At 31.1% G+C, this 18994-nt stretch overlaps 1 protein-coding gene across 1 annotated transcript; it reads left to right on the forward strand.

Annotated features, from left to right (window-relative positions):
* Window positions 1-1066: 1066 nt before the first annotated feature.
* Window positions 1067-17323, forward strand: LOC131848359 (protein obstructor-E). The gene is made up of 5 exons (XM_059198180.1): window positions 1067-1184; window positions 12137-12346; window positions 12913-13101; window positions 13621-13831; window positions 15275-17323. The coding sequence occupies exons 1-5, from the start codon at window positions 1139-1141 to the stop codon at window positions 15405-15407; spliced, it is 789 nt and encodes a 262-aa protein (XP_059054163.1). The 5' UTR covers window positions 1067-1138; the 3' UTR covers window positions 15408-17323.
* The last annotated feature ends 1671 nt before the right edge of the window (window positions 17324-18994 follow it).

Raw genomic sequence — 18994 nt, forward strand, 5'->3', positions numbered from 1 at the left:
TGATCGCGTTATAGTTTATTATCTAATTATGAGTCATCGCAATAGTTAGAGATTACTTTCGCTATCGCAAGAACAAGCGAGTTCGCTCAAAGTTCGTTCACACTAATTAATTTTAACAGTTTTAAATAATTTTTTAGTACCAATAGTCTATTGTATATAATTTTATGTTATGGATGTCAAGTACAGTATTATAGTTTGACAATAAAATGCAGTTTTTACATTTAAATACCACAAAAAAAAAGAACTATGATTTTTTCATCTTAACTCTATGTGGTATTTATTACCTGTATGTTTTTTTATATACAACTATGGTGGCAAACTATGTTACATTACAATTGTTAAATAAAGTTTATTTTTTAACTGTAGTCAAAAGCGAATAGATTTAAGTTCCAAGGGGTTAATACACACTATATTGTATACCATTTAACATTTTTAATACAACAAAGTTTAAATATTATATCAATAATATGAATCTACTGCTATGTCAGTTCAATATAATGACGTTGATGTCTAATGTATGGTACGAGCAGCATTGTCAGAAATGGAGGACTATATCGTGTTATCACAGATAAGATATGTATGGTACCGTGTGTAGTCATTGCTATCATCATTTTATATTCGCTTTAACAGATTAGAAATAATGTTGATTCAGAATAGAACTTTGTGAATCAAATTTAAATTTAATTATACTTAAATTTTTTTTACAATTATTATAAAAAAGACATTTTGCGTCAAAGTAATACTATACTAATTACAAAAAACAGTTTTTACATACATCAAAATATAAACTATTTTTTATTTTTCAATAATAATTATTAGATATTTTAGAACAATTACTAATAAATAAAAAAACATGATTCGTTTATAAAATCATTTTTCTATTAAATACTGTAGATTACATAGCCAATGTATAGTTACTATAAGAACTATTGAAACTGATTGAGGTGCTAATTTGTATGTTTCGTCACGGGATGGGCCACAACCCCGCAAGCGGCACCCTCCGCGGCCGCCGCTTTTCACCGCTGCTGCGCGTACGCTTACCCAATATAAAAGCCTCTGCCGCCCATTCACCCGCCCGCAGTCTGTGCTCAAACGTAACAGTGTCCACTTCTCCTGTGCAAGGACTTATAGTTCAAACATGAATTCACGGTGTTTAGTAGTGTTCGCAGCCGCCCTCGTCGTGGGTATGTAGCATTCCAACTATTTAGGGTGCGGCGACGCGAGCCGATCGGAACAAGTGATCAGCGAAACCAGTGCTTGCTCTTGTATGAGCCGATATCACTGCACCCGTCGGATCGCTGAGCTGCAGTGTGATCGATAACAGTTTCCACACAAAATCGTCGCAACTGTGCAACAAAAGTGTTGAGAATAGAGAAATTGCAATCGATGTGGTGTAACGTTTACTTTTTAGTGCGATCCCACACTATTCAACATACTGTGATATTTCTGCAACATGTCGTTGACCTCGGAAAATCTCAGCATTTTTGTTGCATATATATTTTATTACACTATTGTATATATGGCCTTCGAAACTCTCTCAGAACTTGTTATCATCCAAGTTGTTTGTATAATATCAATAACGAGTGGAATTTGTATATGGATTATTATATTTATATCGATGTTGAACTGAAAGTGTTTAAGAGTCTGCATTACATTATACACTTTCACTTCGTTTTGTAATTTAAATCAATGAAAGCTTAACTGTTTCCATAATATTCTATAACATTTCATAATAGTTTATAACTCTTCTGGGTTATAAACTTAAAATGCGGAATTAAAGAGTCATATAGATCGATTCGCTAATAAACAATTCATAAATTATAGACAATAAATAACAAAATTATACTACGTCGATATTAAAATTTTGTTGTCTGTTTTATAAATTGAATTATAATATTATTTAATTTTATTAGTCCATATGACATTTTAAACTGAAATATGAATGAGTTGAGTAATAAATGTATTAATGTAAATTAAACCAAATCAGGTTTCACAACGATTACTATGGTTTTTCGCAACAAGCATTAACATGGCCCTGGGCTTTAATATTCTAGGTTACGGCACATATGCCCCTGTTGCAACGTAATCGATTTATTGAGAACCCATTGTAAAAATGTAACTATTAATAGATACATATCAAGATAGAAAATTAGGTATTATTAAAACTCTATATAATTGACAAGTCATAGATTCATATATACGATAGTATTATCTTGAACACAAAATGCGTTGTAATATGTGTACCTATTTAGATATATGCAGATATTACATAGATTACAACGCTTATCCTAAGATTTTGAAGATAAAAATAAATATAAAACTATCGCAACGTATAAATGCTGCTTTGAAAAATGATTAATTATAGGCATAAATATTACAATATAATATCGATGTACCAAATAATCATCGAAAATACTCATTGCACGGACAATGACCCGGAATAAAATGTTGCATCCATCACAGTTGTGTTGTAGCGTCACGGACTTGACTAAAATGTTAAGAGAATGTCTGACAGGATGTTCTGCCTTGACTTTGTGGATAGATATGAATATAGTAGTTGTTGTTTAGAATTTTCGACACGTATCCAGTTCTCAGAGGCGCAGTGAACACGACACTTAAGCAAGTTCTAATATTTCCAATATGTTTTCTAATAAATAATTAAATGTATTACTCAGTATTGCCATTCACATATAGTTTATAAACGATATTTACTACGCAATGAAATATTCATAGTGCGAGCGTGAAACTATTCAATTATAAAGGCTCGCGATGCGTGCACGAATTTCACGACAAAAAAGATAACAAGGTGAAAATGATTCAGCTTGAATGCGCATGGATTCAGTGATCATATCACACTGATTTTTATAACTATTTCAGAAGCATATACCTATAACATAGAGTCTCTATTATCTACAAATAACGATACGAATTGTTAAATATAAAATTGATACACCTTAGGTAATGTTAGTTCCTTTTAAATAATGTAATGATTTAAACAGAAATCAAATTAAAAGATAGTAATTTGGAACATAAAATATTGTTTATGTGATCATTACCCAGAAAATCTATCTTATATACACACGTATACAGGATAATGTATTTACTGATATTTAAATTATGTTAATAGTGTCATATCTATATTGCTAGATTGATCTAAATATGTACATTTATATGTATAAAGAATAAAAATAGATGAGAAAACAGTAAACAATTATTTAGGGAAAAGTAATGATACATATATACGTATTAAATTTTGTTAATTATGTAGTAACATCTTAATTAACAATAAGAACCTATCCAACTGATTTGCAGCTGCTGCATGCGAATGCATGTCATTCTGAGGTCACATTAAGACCTCCTTATACTAATTATGTAAGAGGTCAGTTACAACCACCGGAAACATACATGTAGGTAATTAAAGATTTTGCTTTTGAACAATACAACGGAAACCAAATGGCAAAATTCTTTTAACAATGCTATCTCACGGCACTGTCTGAGTTCTGAGGCCTCAAACAATGCATCATTGATTCTAGCACATCTATTCTCATCGCAAGATAAATACAATGTATCACGAGATGAACTATCAGAAAACATATAGATCGTTAACAGAATCATCAAACAAAATGGCATTGTTCAATATAATATTGTATAGATAGGTAATACAATCGAGAAAGTTAATAACATAATCGAATACGAAAGACAATCGATTATAGATTTTCTCCAATTTTCTCAGTGTTTCTCTTAAGTACACAGCAACATTGTATTTCTCACATAAACTCGTTTCAAGACAGCACTTTGTACGGAACGGTGACTGTCTGTCCTTCAACCAGACGATATAAATAACCTCTTGTTAGCCCTTCTGTATTGTATTTTTTAAGATACATCCTTTACTGGCATTCTGTGGTTTTTCCTCTGCAATGTCTTTCAGTATTATATGATTACTTCAATGCGATTATATGAACATAAATATAATTTTCAGGGTCATATTCGTTCCTTACAATATAAATAAAAGTATATTGATTATCAATATAATAATATATCAGCATTAATGCAAACATATGTAAAACTAGATATAGTTAATTTTTCATTTTTAAAATTTATTTGATCAAGTATCATTTTTCTTTCATTTTAAAACATAGTAGACATTATCTCTTATTATATTGGTATAAAAATATATTGAATTGTAAAAGAGCAATATATGTTTAAAACATTAATATTAATGGTTGCTATTTTGAACATAATATAAAAAAATGTCTCAGTTTGGAGTAAGAAGCATTGTTATACAAGAGAGTAGGTACTTTACATTTACGAGAAAAATAATGCAATGAAAGTAACAGATGTTCCGAAATGGCACTATGAAATTGAATTACTTTATGTAACTATTACGTACTGGCTTGGCACCTGCATAATGAATTTTTACATATATTTATTATGTTAGGCAGGTTTTCACTGGAAAAGTGAAGATTTAAAATTGGAAGATGAGATTAAAAACGACACCGAATAGAAAAGGGCGCACAAAATTATATTTTGTAGTAGTTTTTAACCAATCAGAAACGTTTTTGTCAAAAATATACCAAAACATCTCTTCTAAATTAAAAAATATATTTTAATGAGAAACAAGATCTTATTTTATTATAATGTTGTGTTTATTTCATTTTTTGTAAACCACCAACTGAATTTCTTTTTAAGACAAATAATTATTATTTATCTAATAATACTGATATAAAAAAAATAAAAAGTTGTTAAATATATTTTAAAACTATATTAAACTATTGACAATCTGACTCTTGGATAAAACAGCATCATCAAGTCGTTACTATAAATGTATCGTGCACATAAAGAAATAAAAATGAGAGCTCACGAACTTTCACCGGCGTGTGTTCAACAATAGTTATCTAATACTATTTTAAATGTTACGTCAGTGTGGACCAGTCGTGTCAGGTGTAGGTAATCGCACCTTGTAGATCACAATTAAAGAAATTACTCTGAGAGAAAGACGTTGCGTGTTGTTCGCTTCTTTTATTGGCTTTCTCAGACAGCCTGCTTGTTGACTGTAAACGAAAGCGATCGTAATATTAGCGGGCTGACATTGATTGTCTCAATTAGACGTGAAATCTTTAGCGCACAGTCATATACCATCTGTACTGTCATCAAACATAAATGACTTAATTGCATCACGTGCATTAGTTCGATTTATCATGCTCAATTAAGCATTACATTAACATAAATTAGCTTAAATATTAATGTATGCTTAAGAGGCCTTTCACATTTTTTGGCCTAAAAGCAGTGTCTTTGGGGTTCTGGTTCTAAGAAATTAAGAGTCGGATATACATTTTGATTCCTGAATTATATAGATAGATATCTAATCTTAAAAACAACATCTTTGAAATGTTAATTTTCTCTTTGTTAGTCTTCCTAATTTCTAAAATAGTTTATTCAAAAACGCTAAATGACAGAAGTTTGGGGTCGTCGTTCATTAATAAACAAACATAAATTGATATGATATCTGTACTAAAACTTGATAATTACTTCATAAATTGAGACAGCATCGTCCTTTTTTTCATTTTCAACTTAAATATCTAAAAAATTGATCATAATTAAACCCGAAATTTCAACAAAACTTTGCCATAATCATTTCTAATTTTCTCATAAATACAACGAAATTTTTGCATAAAAAAAACATAATAATAAAGTTAATATACTTGTAAATTAGAAATATGAAAAAAAAATAAGTTTCTAAGAAAAAAATAAACAATAATAATAATTGAAAGTTGTATAAATTCCGTTGCGCCAAAAGTAAATTCTCAGTGCTGCGCTAGCGCTCGTCGAGGTAGGACCTATGCCATTTTTTACAACACCGCTAAGATAAGACATTTGTCAGTGAACATTAGTATAGAGCGACTAAACCATTTTGATAATTTAAGTAATATTTAATTAATTTTGCTAATATATACTTATTTCTACGAATATTAATTTAAAGTTGTTGTTAAATATATATATATATATATATATATATATATATATATATATATATATATATATATATATATATATATATATATATATAATATTTATTTTAGCATGCCAAGACAAAAGTACAGTTATGCTACAAATAAAACCTACCTACCCTGCTGGACTATGACAAGCACAAGAGCATGGTATTTCGTCACACTTATGGCAATTAATTGTTAAAATTAAAAAAGATAACACTTTAGTATTTTTAAAAATAACGCTTATCTGAGAGAAAAATGTAAGAAAATGTAAACTAATTTTACTCTATGTTTATTTTGTAGTTTTTTTCTGAATTAAAATAGGGTTATTGTTTATAAAAATACCATTATTATTTTGACGTACATTTGTCTTGTGTTAAATAGTGTATATCATCTAGTATGCAATGTGGATTGTAAATAAATTACCAAATTATATATAAATTATATTCCTTAATGTTTAGAGATATTTTATCCAATTTTATTTTATTTTACACAATATAGATATTTCTAAATTGCAGCTATTCTGTTATTATACTCGTTGGACTTTCATTACTGTACAGTTATGTCAAATAATTATGCGTGTTTGGGTGAAAAGTCAACAACATTATAAATGTTTTTATTTAGAGACTAGCTTTTAGCTCGCGGCTTCGCCCGCGTGAATATGGGATATATAGGTTATCGCGCGTTTAAAGATCCGTGTACAGTATTGGGACGTTATATATAAACCTTCCTCTTGAGTCTATCTATTCTGTCTATTAAATAACAACGAATCAAAATCTGCGTAGTTTTTTAAGATCAAAACATACATAGATCTATTACATGTGTAGATGATATTTTAACCGGAAATTGAAGCCGTTAAAATGGTATTGCAGATCAGTTGGAATCATCGGTATTCTTGGTATATAAGCTGGTTGCCCAGCTAACATACCGGTTATAATGGTCTACAATTAAATTGTCTTTCAATTCTTTAGTAAGCAATATATCCAATGGGACGCCATTGCACATGTTCGGCGGGCTTAAATTTCATGACTGGATCATGCTTTTGAGAAATTCCTTCCTCAAGTTTGAGCATTTAGTGTGGGAAATCACTATCTGTGCTTCCATAAAAATGAGCTCTCAAATTTGTCAGTAGTTTTAAACTTTCAATTAAAGTCCATAAGGGAGATGATGTTAATGACACAGAGAGTCTTTCAGAAATCTCCAGCAAAAGTATAAAAGTAATCCCGCCAATGAGAGCAGAGGTGTTTCTAAGGTCTTTTAAGGTTCTGTCCAAAATCTCTATAGCTCATGGTGATTTCATTACATATAATCAATGAGGCGTCTTATAATAATTTATAAAAAGGTTTGACATTAACAATTAATTATTTATCAAGAATCAAGAATCGGCCAACCAAGAACGAGAAGCTGCAATATCAGCCAATATCATGCGGCGACGTCAATGATGCAGGAACAGCAATGATAGCAGTTGAAGCTTTTTTTTTACAACTTAGAATGGCAAACAAGCTGACGGCTCTCCTGATGGAAAGGGGTAACCGTCGCCTATATACATGAGCAATACCTGCCATGTTCATATCAGCACATTGTTTCCCTCATGCGTTGCCATTCCTGAAAACTCGGGTGTTATTCCCCTGTACCTTGTAAATTCACTACCATATATATACACAGGTAGTCTATATAGATAGATATACATATATACAGATAGTACACCCTGAGAAAGGTCATAGACTACTTTATAGTGCGAAAAAAGTATTGTAAGGGATTAAAAGCGGAGATGAAAGGTTGTATAAAAGTATCGTCATTGTTTAATTGAAACAAAGAAACTTTTTTAGGTTATAATCTAAATATATTTCCTTTATTTGGTCAATTTCATTATACCACGCTGACGAAGTCGCGGACACACCTAATATACATATAAGGATGGGACCTTTAAATCAAAACAAAGCCTTGAAAACACAACTATTATATATAAATAAAATAATTATTTGCTAAGTATAATATTTAGAACAAGTGAATATGGCAATAATGTATCCGACTCTTATAATAAATTATATTGTATCTATTAATAAATAAACTGAATTAATATGTAAGAAGAATTAATTAGTAAATTTATGTTATAGTAATTTCATCTTCCTGTCCTTATCCCAATTATTTGTTACTCATATTACTTAAGGTTTTGGCTTTTAGTTGTACAATCGGCCAGCATCCTGACATCAACCCTCTAGGAATAATATAATAAAAAAATATGGCCATTATTAGCACTTTGATAATTAAGATAAATCACGTTATTTAAAAAATCCAATAAGTAGTTTATGTTACTCAGTTAAGTAGAAACATATCACATTATTAATTAAAATATTACAAGGATCAAAATGGTTCATACTAAATCCACACCGATTGAGCTACACGGTTATTTGCGTCTGTGTGCGTGTATTACTGTATGTGTGCGTAAATCCATGCGATTAAACCTAAAGTTGAGCGGCATCATTTTGTAATAGGCCTCTTAATATAGTAGTCATCTGTTTTAAATGATAGTTCTATGCAAATAAAAAAATCAATCCGATTGATAGATATAAAAAACACAGATAAAGGTCAGTCGTGAGTTTGATTGCTCAATGCTTGGGTATAGGCGCGGGAGCATCAATGCGCTGAAGAAATCGAAAGTTCCACCCACATTCGAGACTGTTTGGTAGGTCAACAATTATGTTCTCACATACATTACTTAACGTACGACCTTTGTTATCTGTTAAATAATGTTTATGTAATGTTACTTGTAACAGATAATATTATGATTGCACGTGAAATTCGGAACACACTTCCGAACTTTTGAAGACTCAGAAATAAATGATAAATAAAGAAATAGGATATTTCTTTATTCCATTTATTTTTGACATACTTATTTTTTTAACGTATTTTATTTCAGTTACAACTTCTAAACTTTATGCATTTTGATATTATACTACTAATTCTTATACAGAAATATACAATAATTACATAATAAAATATTTTTTTAAAAATAAATAAACATTAAAATTTCTTTTAAGAAATATTCGAATTTTATATTTAATTCAATATACAAAATATATGAGAAATAGATACATTAAAGACAACATAGTACATTAAGGCAACGCAATCTCGGTATACCTAACTCAGAATACGAAATAGAAACTAATTGACTACGAGTAACTGAGGTATGAGAATATTGAAAACAAGGCACGTTTGTATATATCTACGGTATCAGATGTCCAATACCGACTTATTATATCACGCGTTATGGCATGGCGGTAAGATTCGATAATGTGTCACACAAGTGCGTACACGCACTCGATCGCACTGGCAGAGCTTTGGTGACAACGCGCTTGCGCAATCTCAAAGCTGGTCTGATGACACCGATCTACAATCTGAAGTATAGTATGTCAACAGTTCAGGTCTCACATGACATAAGTATAACATAGTATACGGATGTAATGAGTGACTTGTGAGATTGTAATGTCATACTAGAAATAGTTTCTCTCGTTTAAAAATAGTGAATGAATCTGTTGTTTTAGTTAATGTGAAAATGTCTTTCTATGCAGATTTCAGTAACTTTTTATGTTTAATCAATACTTGATTTAATTAAGTCACAATGTCCACTGGAATTATATTTTGTATTTATAGTAACGAACTAAGTTTTTAACTGACTTTAAAAAGGCTCAATTAAATTAATTTTTTTGTATGTTTTTATCTAATTACAGTAGGAGTTTACTTTTTTCTTTTATATATAATTAACAATGTATATAATTGAATTGATTATTTGCTTGTTATATATTTACAATTGGATGATCTAAAAACATGAAGCCGTTTTCGTGAAGGTGTTGCATTCATTTTAGAGTAATATTCATTCTGTTATTTATAAAATAACAAGTTCGCTCATTCGTAAGGAATCTCAGGCATGCAGTGGGCACTAGCTCACCTCGATTATTCGATAAAATAAGAAAGGTTGTCTAGACTATAAATGTAGATGGTTTGTTCGCGCGGCCAACGTGTTGAAATTGATGAAAATTTAACTCAATTATAATAAATAATCAATCAATATACATGTCATGACAAAACAATGTTAATATAGAATGTAATAAACTATAAAAATATCATATAGTTTATAATAAAAGAGATTTATTTATATTTATAAAAAATAAATAAATCATAAAGTGATCATGTTTATTTATATTGGGTATAGATTAAAATACACAAATTAAAAAAAAGTTATAATATTATAGTTCTTTTCTTCTTTTTATGGAATACTTTAATTTTATCTACATTTTTATTATAATCAACGCCGTGCAACTTTAATTAATTTATTAGCGTTTTATTTCCTGGGATTATTCAAGAATTAAATAATTTTTCGAAAAAATCTGTACTCTTAGACATTGTTATATTATTATATCCTTCCTAATATTATGTGCTGTATGAAGCCATACTAACGATCTAGATCACTTATGTGAAATTTACATACTCTTGTAGAGGTTGAATTTAGTAATATCGATATGAACTCAAAACCAATGAGTCCATACCGATTACATAAAGTAATTAGCGATATTTTCATAGTAACGTATGTGTTGTAATTGACATGTTTCTGTATTGTGCTTATCGCTGGTATTAAAGAAATATTTGAATCATATTTCCAATAAGTAGATAGTACCCAATTTTTCCTGAGAAAATAACTAGTTCTAATAAATTATGAATATGATATTACAATACCAATAAGTAGATACTGTTTTACACCATATCTTGTTGTCTTACGGAGATGTAAGCACATTCCAAGAGACATCATTGCAAAACCACACGGATGGTTGCTTTCCTCGATGTCGCCGGTGCAAATGTCAACCAGTGTAGGCAGCTGTTGGCATATGTGATGCAATGCAACATAAGTACTTATTACTGTCTTAATTAGCAAACAACGACGGAGTCATAGATTAATAACAGTCTTTTAAATCGCAGCAAAGCAATTAATAATATTACCGTCATGTCTTAAAGAGCAGTTTCTAAAAAATGAGCTAAATTGCCTTGATCTAATTAAATAGTGTTTTAATTAAACTAATTAATATTAATTAAAAAAATACATTTATTGGGAGTACATATGACTAATAGGAATTATACATATTAGGCAAGAATGTTCCTGAATATTACTTGCCACAGTTTATGCATACGTTTATTGCATATGTTTGTTACAAGTATATGTAATAATTATGAACATTTGTAACAATATAAATTATTATATTAATTTAATATTTGATTCGTCTATGGACTCGTTTTTCTATAAAACAAAACAAAGATAGCGTGTGTAAGTAGAAACAATTAGTCAAAACCACAACAAATGTACCAACAAGGCGCGGTGACAACTGCACCGCATTGCATAACACGAGTTTGTCGTGTCGCATACCACAGAGAAAGAGCGGCCCTGCCCCAGACCAGAATGTTGCAAAATAAGCTGAGCGCCATTACCGCTTAACAAACCCCTTGGTGGTTTATTTTGTAATTTTAATTAAAATTCAAGAAGACTCGTGTCTTCGTTTCTTCATATCGCATTATACTTTATATTGGTAATTTATTTTGTTACGCACCTCGGTGTGGCTATTCGATTTATAATATTATGGATATGTTGGAAAACTAATTGACAAGGTCGCTTGAAATGATCAGAGTTATTATTAGAACGTATTTTGAAATTAAATAATGCGTGTTCGAAATTTCTGGAACAAGAAACTGGATTTCGTTGCTAAATATTATTAGCTGCGCTCGCAACTTTGTATGCGTGGTATTTTGAATAATAATTGGTTAACTTATTTAGTCGTTCGTGAATCGAAAGAAAAAGGAACGAAAGAAAACTGTTAAAGAAAACTTATTACAATACAATTGCAAACCGCATTCAACTATCATCTGAACTGATTTAAGCTGTTTCTGATGTAGGAGAGTGTATAAAAGCATTAAAGTGTATAAACAGACAATCTAAAAGCTATTTTGTTTATATGAGTACTTACAATTGTACAAATTATTTTTTTACGTACTTCCACTCGTTAATGATATTAATATATAGATAATGATAATTCATATTTTTAAATAACAACATCGATCTTAATACAATACCTGTAATTAACGTATTTTTACATTTACAGCGGCCGCCCAAGAAAGCTTCAAATGTCCAGATGATTTCGGCTTCTACCCCCATCACATTTCTTGTGACAAATACTGGAAATGCGACAATGGTGTCGCGGAATTGAAGACTTGCGGAAACGGTTTAGCATTTGATGCCACAGACTCAAAATACTTGACAGAAAACTGCGATTATCTGCACAACGTCGAATGTGGCGAAAGAACGCAACTTGGTACGACAATTTTACATTACTTTAAAAAAAAAAGTATCGAATTAAAAGTACCAAGAAATCATATTATTAATATTCTCTCTTTTGAATGGACACTATAATAATCTATGAATATTAACGTAAAGTCTTCAGAAATGTATTCTTATGTCTTTAACGTAGTAACAGGGAATCCATAAAAGATTCTCATCTAAAAACATTTGCGGTCAAGGTTATCTACTTTAATTTGCATAATATAAAAATCTTTACAACAAAACCAGGATATGGTTAGAAGGTCATTCAAACATTTACGCATTGGCTATGTGTCACAGTTATAATATTGTCACATATGTATGTCAACAATATAAATAAGATACAATAATTATTAACCTTGAACTAGAACCACTCCTTATTTTTTGTTCACTATACATAATAAATAAATCGAGACTTTTTTGTGGCTGTTCATCAATTTTTTATCAAACCAAAACCACAATTAATAACATCCTTTACTTTGAAACGTGATATCGAAATCACGAGAACTTTTTTTGATCATGGTGTTGCAACATAATATTCCATGTTTTTTAATTCAACAGAGCCTCCAATTTCAACTCCTCACTGCGAAAGGTTATACGGTATCTTCGCTGACGCTACAAAGTGTGACGTATTCTGGAACTGCTGGAATGGTGAAGCCTCCCGCTACCAGTGCAGTCCTGGACTTGCCTACGACAGGGAATCTCGTGTGTGCATGTGGGCTGACCAGGTCCCAGAGTGCAAAAACGAGGGTACGTTTCAGTTTTCATAGTTATTATATTTTATTAGTTTTGACACGCTTTAGCAGCGTGAATTCTGGTAATAAGTATGCTATGTTTTAAACTTATGCCAAATTTCATTCGAATCCTACCTTAGTTATTTAAACATAAATGAGTATGGAAATACACATAGAGAGTGACACATAAAAATTTTCCTATTTATTCATATTTATCAGTAGAATATTGTTTCAAATATTTACGAGGTACTTACAAAAATATAATATTTAATAAAACATAGTAAACTTCGAACTAAACAATTTTGCGAAATAAGCAATTTGTAAATTCATTAATTAACATTTATAATATGTTTTTATTTTGTTTCTATATATCTCTATTCATAGTTCACGACTTTTATGTTACTATAAGCACTACCACTTTAATGCACCTATCTCTTTCAGCGAATTTCCTCCGACTCTGCACGGCTGTTACTCGTCTATTTGATTTTCGCCTTCCGCACTTTTCATTCACGTAACCCTTTCTGGTATTTCCCAGAAGTAGCGAACGGTTTCTCTTGCCCTGCGCCTGGTGAAGTCTCCAATGCCGGCTCCTTCAGTCGCCACGCCCACCCTGAGGACTGCAGAAAGTACTACATCTGCCTTGAAGGCGTTGCCCGCGAGTACGGTTGCCCCATCGGAACCGTCTTCAAGATCGGCGACTCTGACGGTACTGGTAACTGCGAAGACCCCGAGGAGGTCCCTGGATGGTAAGTTTTATATTTTTCTTCGCTTAAACATAATTAGATGTCTGATTTAATCGACCCAACCACTAGCTTAATTTGTATCAGGTCACTTGAATATAGTACTGCACTTTTTGCTTATACCCTGCAGTTTGTAAAAATATATGAATTAAATCAGGCGTTTTTATTGTTCAAGTAGAACTACGTAACTTGAACGCTCAATTATCTTTTCAAACTCACTGGCTCTGTGGTGTTTGATAAATCTATCGTGGTATAGTTAACACTATCCTACAATGACTGACACACCATCTCTTTTTCGATGCATATATGTATATAAAAACATTTATGAAATGTACTAAATTTTACTCACAATTCTTGAGCATTATAGCATCTATGTAAATATTTGGTGTATCAGTGCGATAACCCAATATTAAAATATTTAATATCGAAACCCAGTAACCACTTCCAAGCAACCAATGACAACCATGTGACTAACAATTCTTCTGCACGCGTTCTTAAAGTGTTACCACAGATTAGCAGCACTTGTTTCATATAATGAGCGACCATATGAGTAGGTGTAAATTTTATAGTATAGAGATTGACGCAGTCGGCTGCTTAAGATTTAATGCTCGCCCACCTAAATACCTGGAAGCAAATGTGGTTCGGAGCGCGGTTACAACATATTTAGGTCAGCACTGAAATTAACATAACTTAAGATAAATTTCAACGGATATTATATGAGTCTTACTTGTTCGGGTCTTCGTGGTCACTGTCGACCGGCGCGTAACGGCTTCATATGGTAATGACCGTTTGTTTTATGCAAACATATCTCAACCATGCTAGATCCTTAACTGTACTTATATAAACGCTATAAGTTGTCAATACTATTACCTGTTATGCCTAGTTATTGTCCATTTGACACAGTATCTAATATTTAAAAACATCTCAAATATGGACTATTTGAAATTTTTAGAGCGATATAATTTTGAGGTATTATTACAAAAAAATATTAGTGACAATGTTCATGTACATTGATGGTGACCGCATTTAGTGGTGTCCGACAATTTAACCATTACAGTTATGTAAAAATTTATAATAGATACATATATAACATGTATTACTAATTATTTCACCATTAGATAGAATACTGTCACATTGTACATTGACCAATCCACTTACCATATAAATGTATACACCGAATCGCTATAGTTGTAAATTTTAAAGGGAAAACAAACGTTAGATAACGCTACAGAGAAATGCGAACGGATATAATTCTTGTTAGTATTTCAAGGCAATTCACTCAGTATTGCCATGTAAAAACAAGATTTTATTACACAATTCTTAGTCAGATGTAATAATACAGTAAATGTTGCTGGAAATTGAGGTAGCGGTTGTCGTAAAATAGGCAGTTAGCGTAGTTTTAAGGTAACCGTAGAAGCGGCAGGCAGTAAGTTGCCCGTACCTTTTCAGCGAGGACTACTACGGTGATTTGGATCTGAAGGCGATCCGCAAGAGCGAGCTCCTGGCTGGACTCCAGCAAGATGGCCAGACCCGCGTTACCCAGCCCAAGCAGCTCAAACCTCGCCCCCAAAAGGAGAACTAAAACTCTTTTCCCCACCTTAATCATATAATACTCACATCTTGAATTATAAACCAAACATGCTCGCGCGCCACCAGCAAAACCACTGAAATTATACGGGCTATACAAATAAATAAATTGGATGGAATTTGCTTGTGGCTCGCGAATATTTTGTTCCAGGTTCAAATTTAAAATTCGAATTTAGTGAGGGTATTTGTATTCGTTTCTAGTTGCCAAATACTTTTACGATGTAGCTTATATTAATGCAGTTTCACGAAGCCGGTTAGGAAATTAGATAAAATCATACAGCGATAGAAATATTTATTTTTATATTGTATATTAGTTTTGATAGTGTATATCGTAGAGATATCAAAACCGGTAGTAAGTTTGCCCGTCATGAGTACACAATTTTATGTATGTAAAGATTAAGATCAGGTTTGCATTTAGAAGTAGTTCTGTATAAAACAGAGAGCAATCACATTTCCATCATCCCTTCGTTAATTCAACACCATGACCTTGTAAATATTTTTTGTACTGAATTGTCTCGCTGCGACTGAGTGTTGTTGTTTGATAGAAACTGTAATACTTAAGTTTATTCTTAGTGATAATATTAATAAAAAAATATAAAATATTATATTGTTGTATTTATTCTGTATGTAGTATTGCACTATTGCACAATCTGTCTAACAATTACTTTCACACCCACTCTGTTTCCATTTTGATTGCATTCACTTTCTATTAACATTTAATATCGTCTTGGTTCCTTTAGATAATGTCTTTGTCTGGAGACTACTATATTACCTGATAATATCTGTACCTAACAATATATATGTCTATTGTGACATCTTTTGGGTATCTACAGGTATGTTCTTTTAATTTTCCTTAACTAAAACCTTGTACACATAACAATATCAAGTAACTGGTTAGTAAATGTGGTTTTTAAACATAAAAAAAGATTTTTTCTATTCTATTTTTAAATTGTAAAGTATTTTTTGTCTTTTACTAGCTTACTCGGTATTTGAACTATTATCATGATTTGCAGCGAGGATTACTATGGCGACGTCGACCTGAAAGCCTTGAAGAAGTTGGGATTCTGAATGACAAGGAGCGGCTCCAAGGGCAGACTGAAATTCAATCTTTATGACTTGATATGAATATGCCTCTTCAGATACAATTTTAGTTATACATAAAAACATACATTACCAACATACAATAACGTGGGTCATCATACAGAGTAATTATTTTGGTAAATAATTATTACAGGATTTTAAACCACATGATTTGGGTAGTAACAGTTTTGTACACAAAAGTGTCTACTGTGCAAGGTCTATTGTATATGGTTTTGTTAAAATTATCGTGAACTTAATACTAATTACTTATATACTAGAATGGATTTGAAATTGAGGTTCATTCTGTCTGAAGAGGCGCTCGGCACCATATTTATTGCCTAGACTTTTAGCGTTGAAAGTCTGCGACAGTTTTTTTAACTTATTTCAGTCAAAAAGCATATTCTTTAAATTTTATGGCCAATAACAATAATTTGATTATAAATAAAAAAATATAGGCACATTTATATACAGAATTCAACAGCAATGGAACTGTTATAGGTATTTTCTTTCGACTATTTTGAAAGAAGGCTGCTGCAGAAAAAGAGAAGATAAACTGATATTGTTGAAATCATAATGTGCTATATTATCATCTATAGTAGGTAGTTATTTGCATATTTATTTTCTACTGAGTTAGGAATTTTTCTTTCGAAATTATTATATGTCGAGCTACTGTTGCCAAAAAGAGCTTTCAGAGATTACCTTGACATGGTGCCAACATTTATATGTCGGTGCTATGTCGAAATTAATGTTGATTTAGTCATAAATGTAAAATTTAAGTTAAGATAGTACATTAATACGGTTTTATGTAAATAAAATTACTTTTGTATTCTTTGTTTGCGTACTTATTTGGTTAGTCATTTCTTTAGATATATGTATTAGATAAATAACTTTTATATATGTATATGAAAACAAAATCAAAACATTCGAACCTTTTAATATATGTATTTACGTTTAAACGTGGAGCTAAATTTTATACGCCGTTCTAAGTTATTTTCATTAATATTTACTATAAAAAAGTTAAAAAAGTAAAAGTGTATACATTACATATTTATGTAGTAAGCACTTTCCACTAATATTATAAGTGTGTGTGTATGTTAGACTCTGTTTTCTGTATCTAACCTGACATGAAGGGTTATGAAAACCTGTTTGTTTTTTTAAAAGTGTTGACACATTTTTATCCGACCTACCCGAGTCAGCGGTAAACGCCAGTCGGGTTGTAGTAAAAGCCGACAGGATGGGGATGTGGTCAGAATTGATCCAAGTTATCGCAAAATAATGGATGGTTTCGCAAGAGACTGCATTTGGGTTGACCTAATGAATTGAAGCAATTATACTCCTTTCTGATGTTTGAATATCTGTAATTCTATCATAGTTATGTGGATTTAAATAACATTAGGTGCACAGATGTATCATATCCACTTTTATTACATAGGACAATTAGACTACCTACCTACCTTTTACAGGAAAGTGATGCAAGACGCAGAATACAGCAATATTATTTGTGAATAATATATTAATGGTTTCTCAAGTTATGGGTTACACGATAGTTTAGTTAGATAAGCACCTAGATATTATATTATGGTCATTGATTATTGGTTAACGTATAGTATTATGACACAAATTCATGTATCCATCGGACCGTGAATTATTGATGCTTCGTAATATTAATACAGATGTAGGTAGCTACATTAACTTTGTTTATAGTTTTATATTTTCCTGACTAAATGAAAGCTTTCAGTGAAGTGTAAAGAAAAGTTACTTTGTACCTATATCACGAGAAAGTAATAAGTGCTATAATGGAAACTATAATCTGTGGAATTGTGTAATTCATTTTATGTAAACCGGATATAAAATATTTTAAGCTCTTAAGTATTATGGTAAATGTTCCGTCCATTTATATAATGTTTTCAATTATGATCTATACACTAATATGTATAACTATAAGGTATGTTTGTTTGAACGCGCCAATTTTTGAAACTACCAGAATGAATTTGAAAAATAGTTTACATTTTTAAAATTTTATAGCCCAATGCTAGGTGATCACACTGGGACCATTTTGCAGACGAGAAAAATGAAGAAATGGCAAACTAGAGGAGTATAACAGCATAGGTGGACGGTACTATGTACAGGCTATTTATTCTAGGCTAATAGCTATTTATTCAGAAAAAGCAGTAACTGTTTATATAGATAATATATTTTCCTTTTTTAAAGTATACATAATAAGAATGTAACTGTTCGCTGTCTGTCTATGGAAGATATATGAGATAAAGTATTATTGGAGGACTTTTTAAATATAATAGAACACGTTTGTGGGTGCTAATCTCAAAAAGGGCTAAACTAATTTGGGTGCAGTTTTCAATAATATATTGTAAAAACTTCACTTAAAATAAAATGTTTGTTGTATTCCAACTGGTTTACAAAGAAAAAAAAAATACGTGTATGAAGTTAGAGCTACATTTTCATTCCATTATAGTGAACTCGACGTGAAACATAAAGATAAAG

This window comes from Achroia grisella, unplaced genomic scaffold, assembly GCF_030625045.1.
Source record: "Achroia grisella isolate CSIRO2021 unplaced genomic scaffold, CSIRO_AGI_Agris_v1 utg551, whole genome shotgun sequence".
Classification (NCBI taxonomy): Eukaryota; Metazoa; Arthropoda; class Insecta; order Lepidoptera; family Pyralidae; genus Achroia; species Achroia grisella.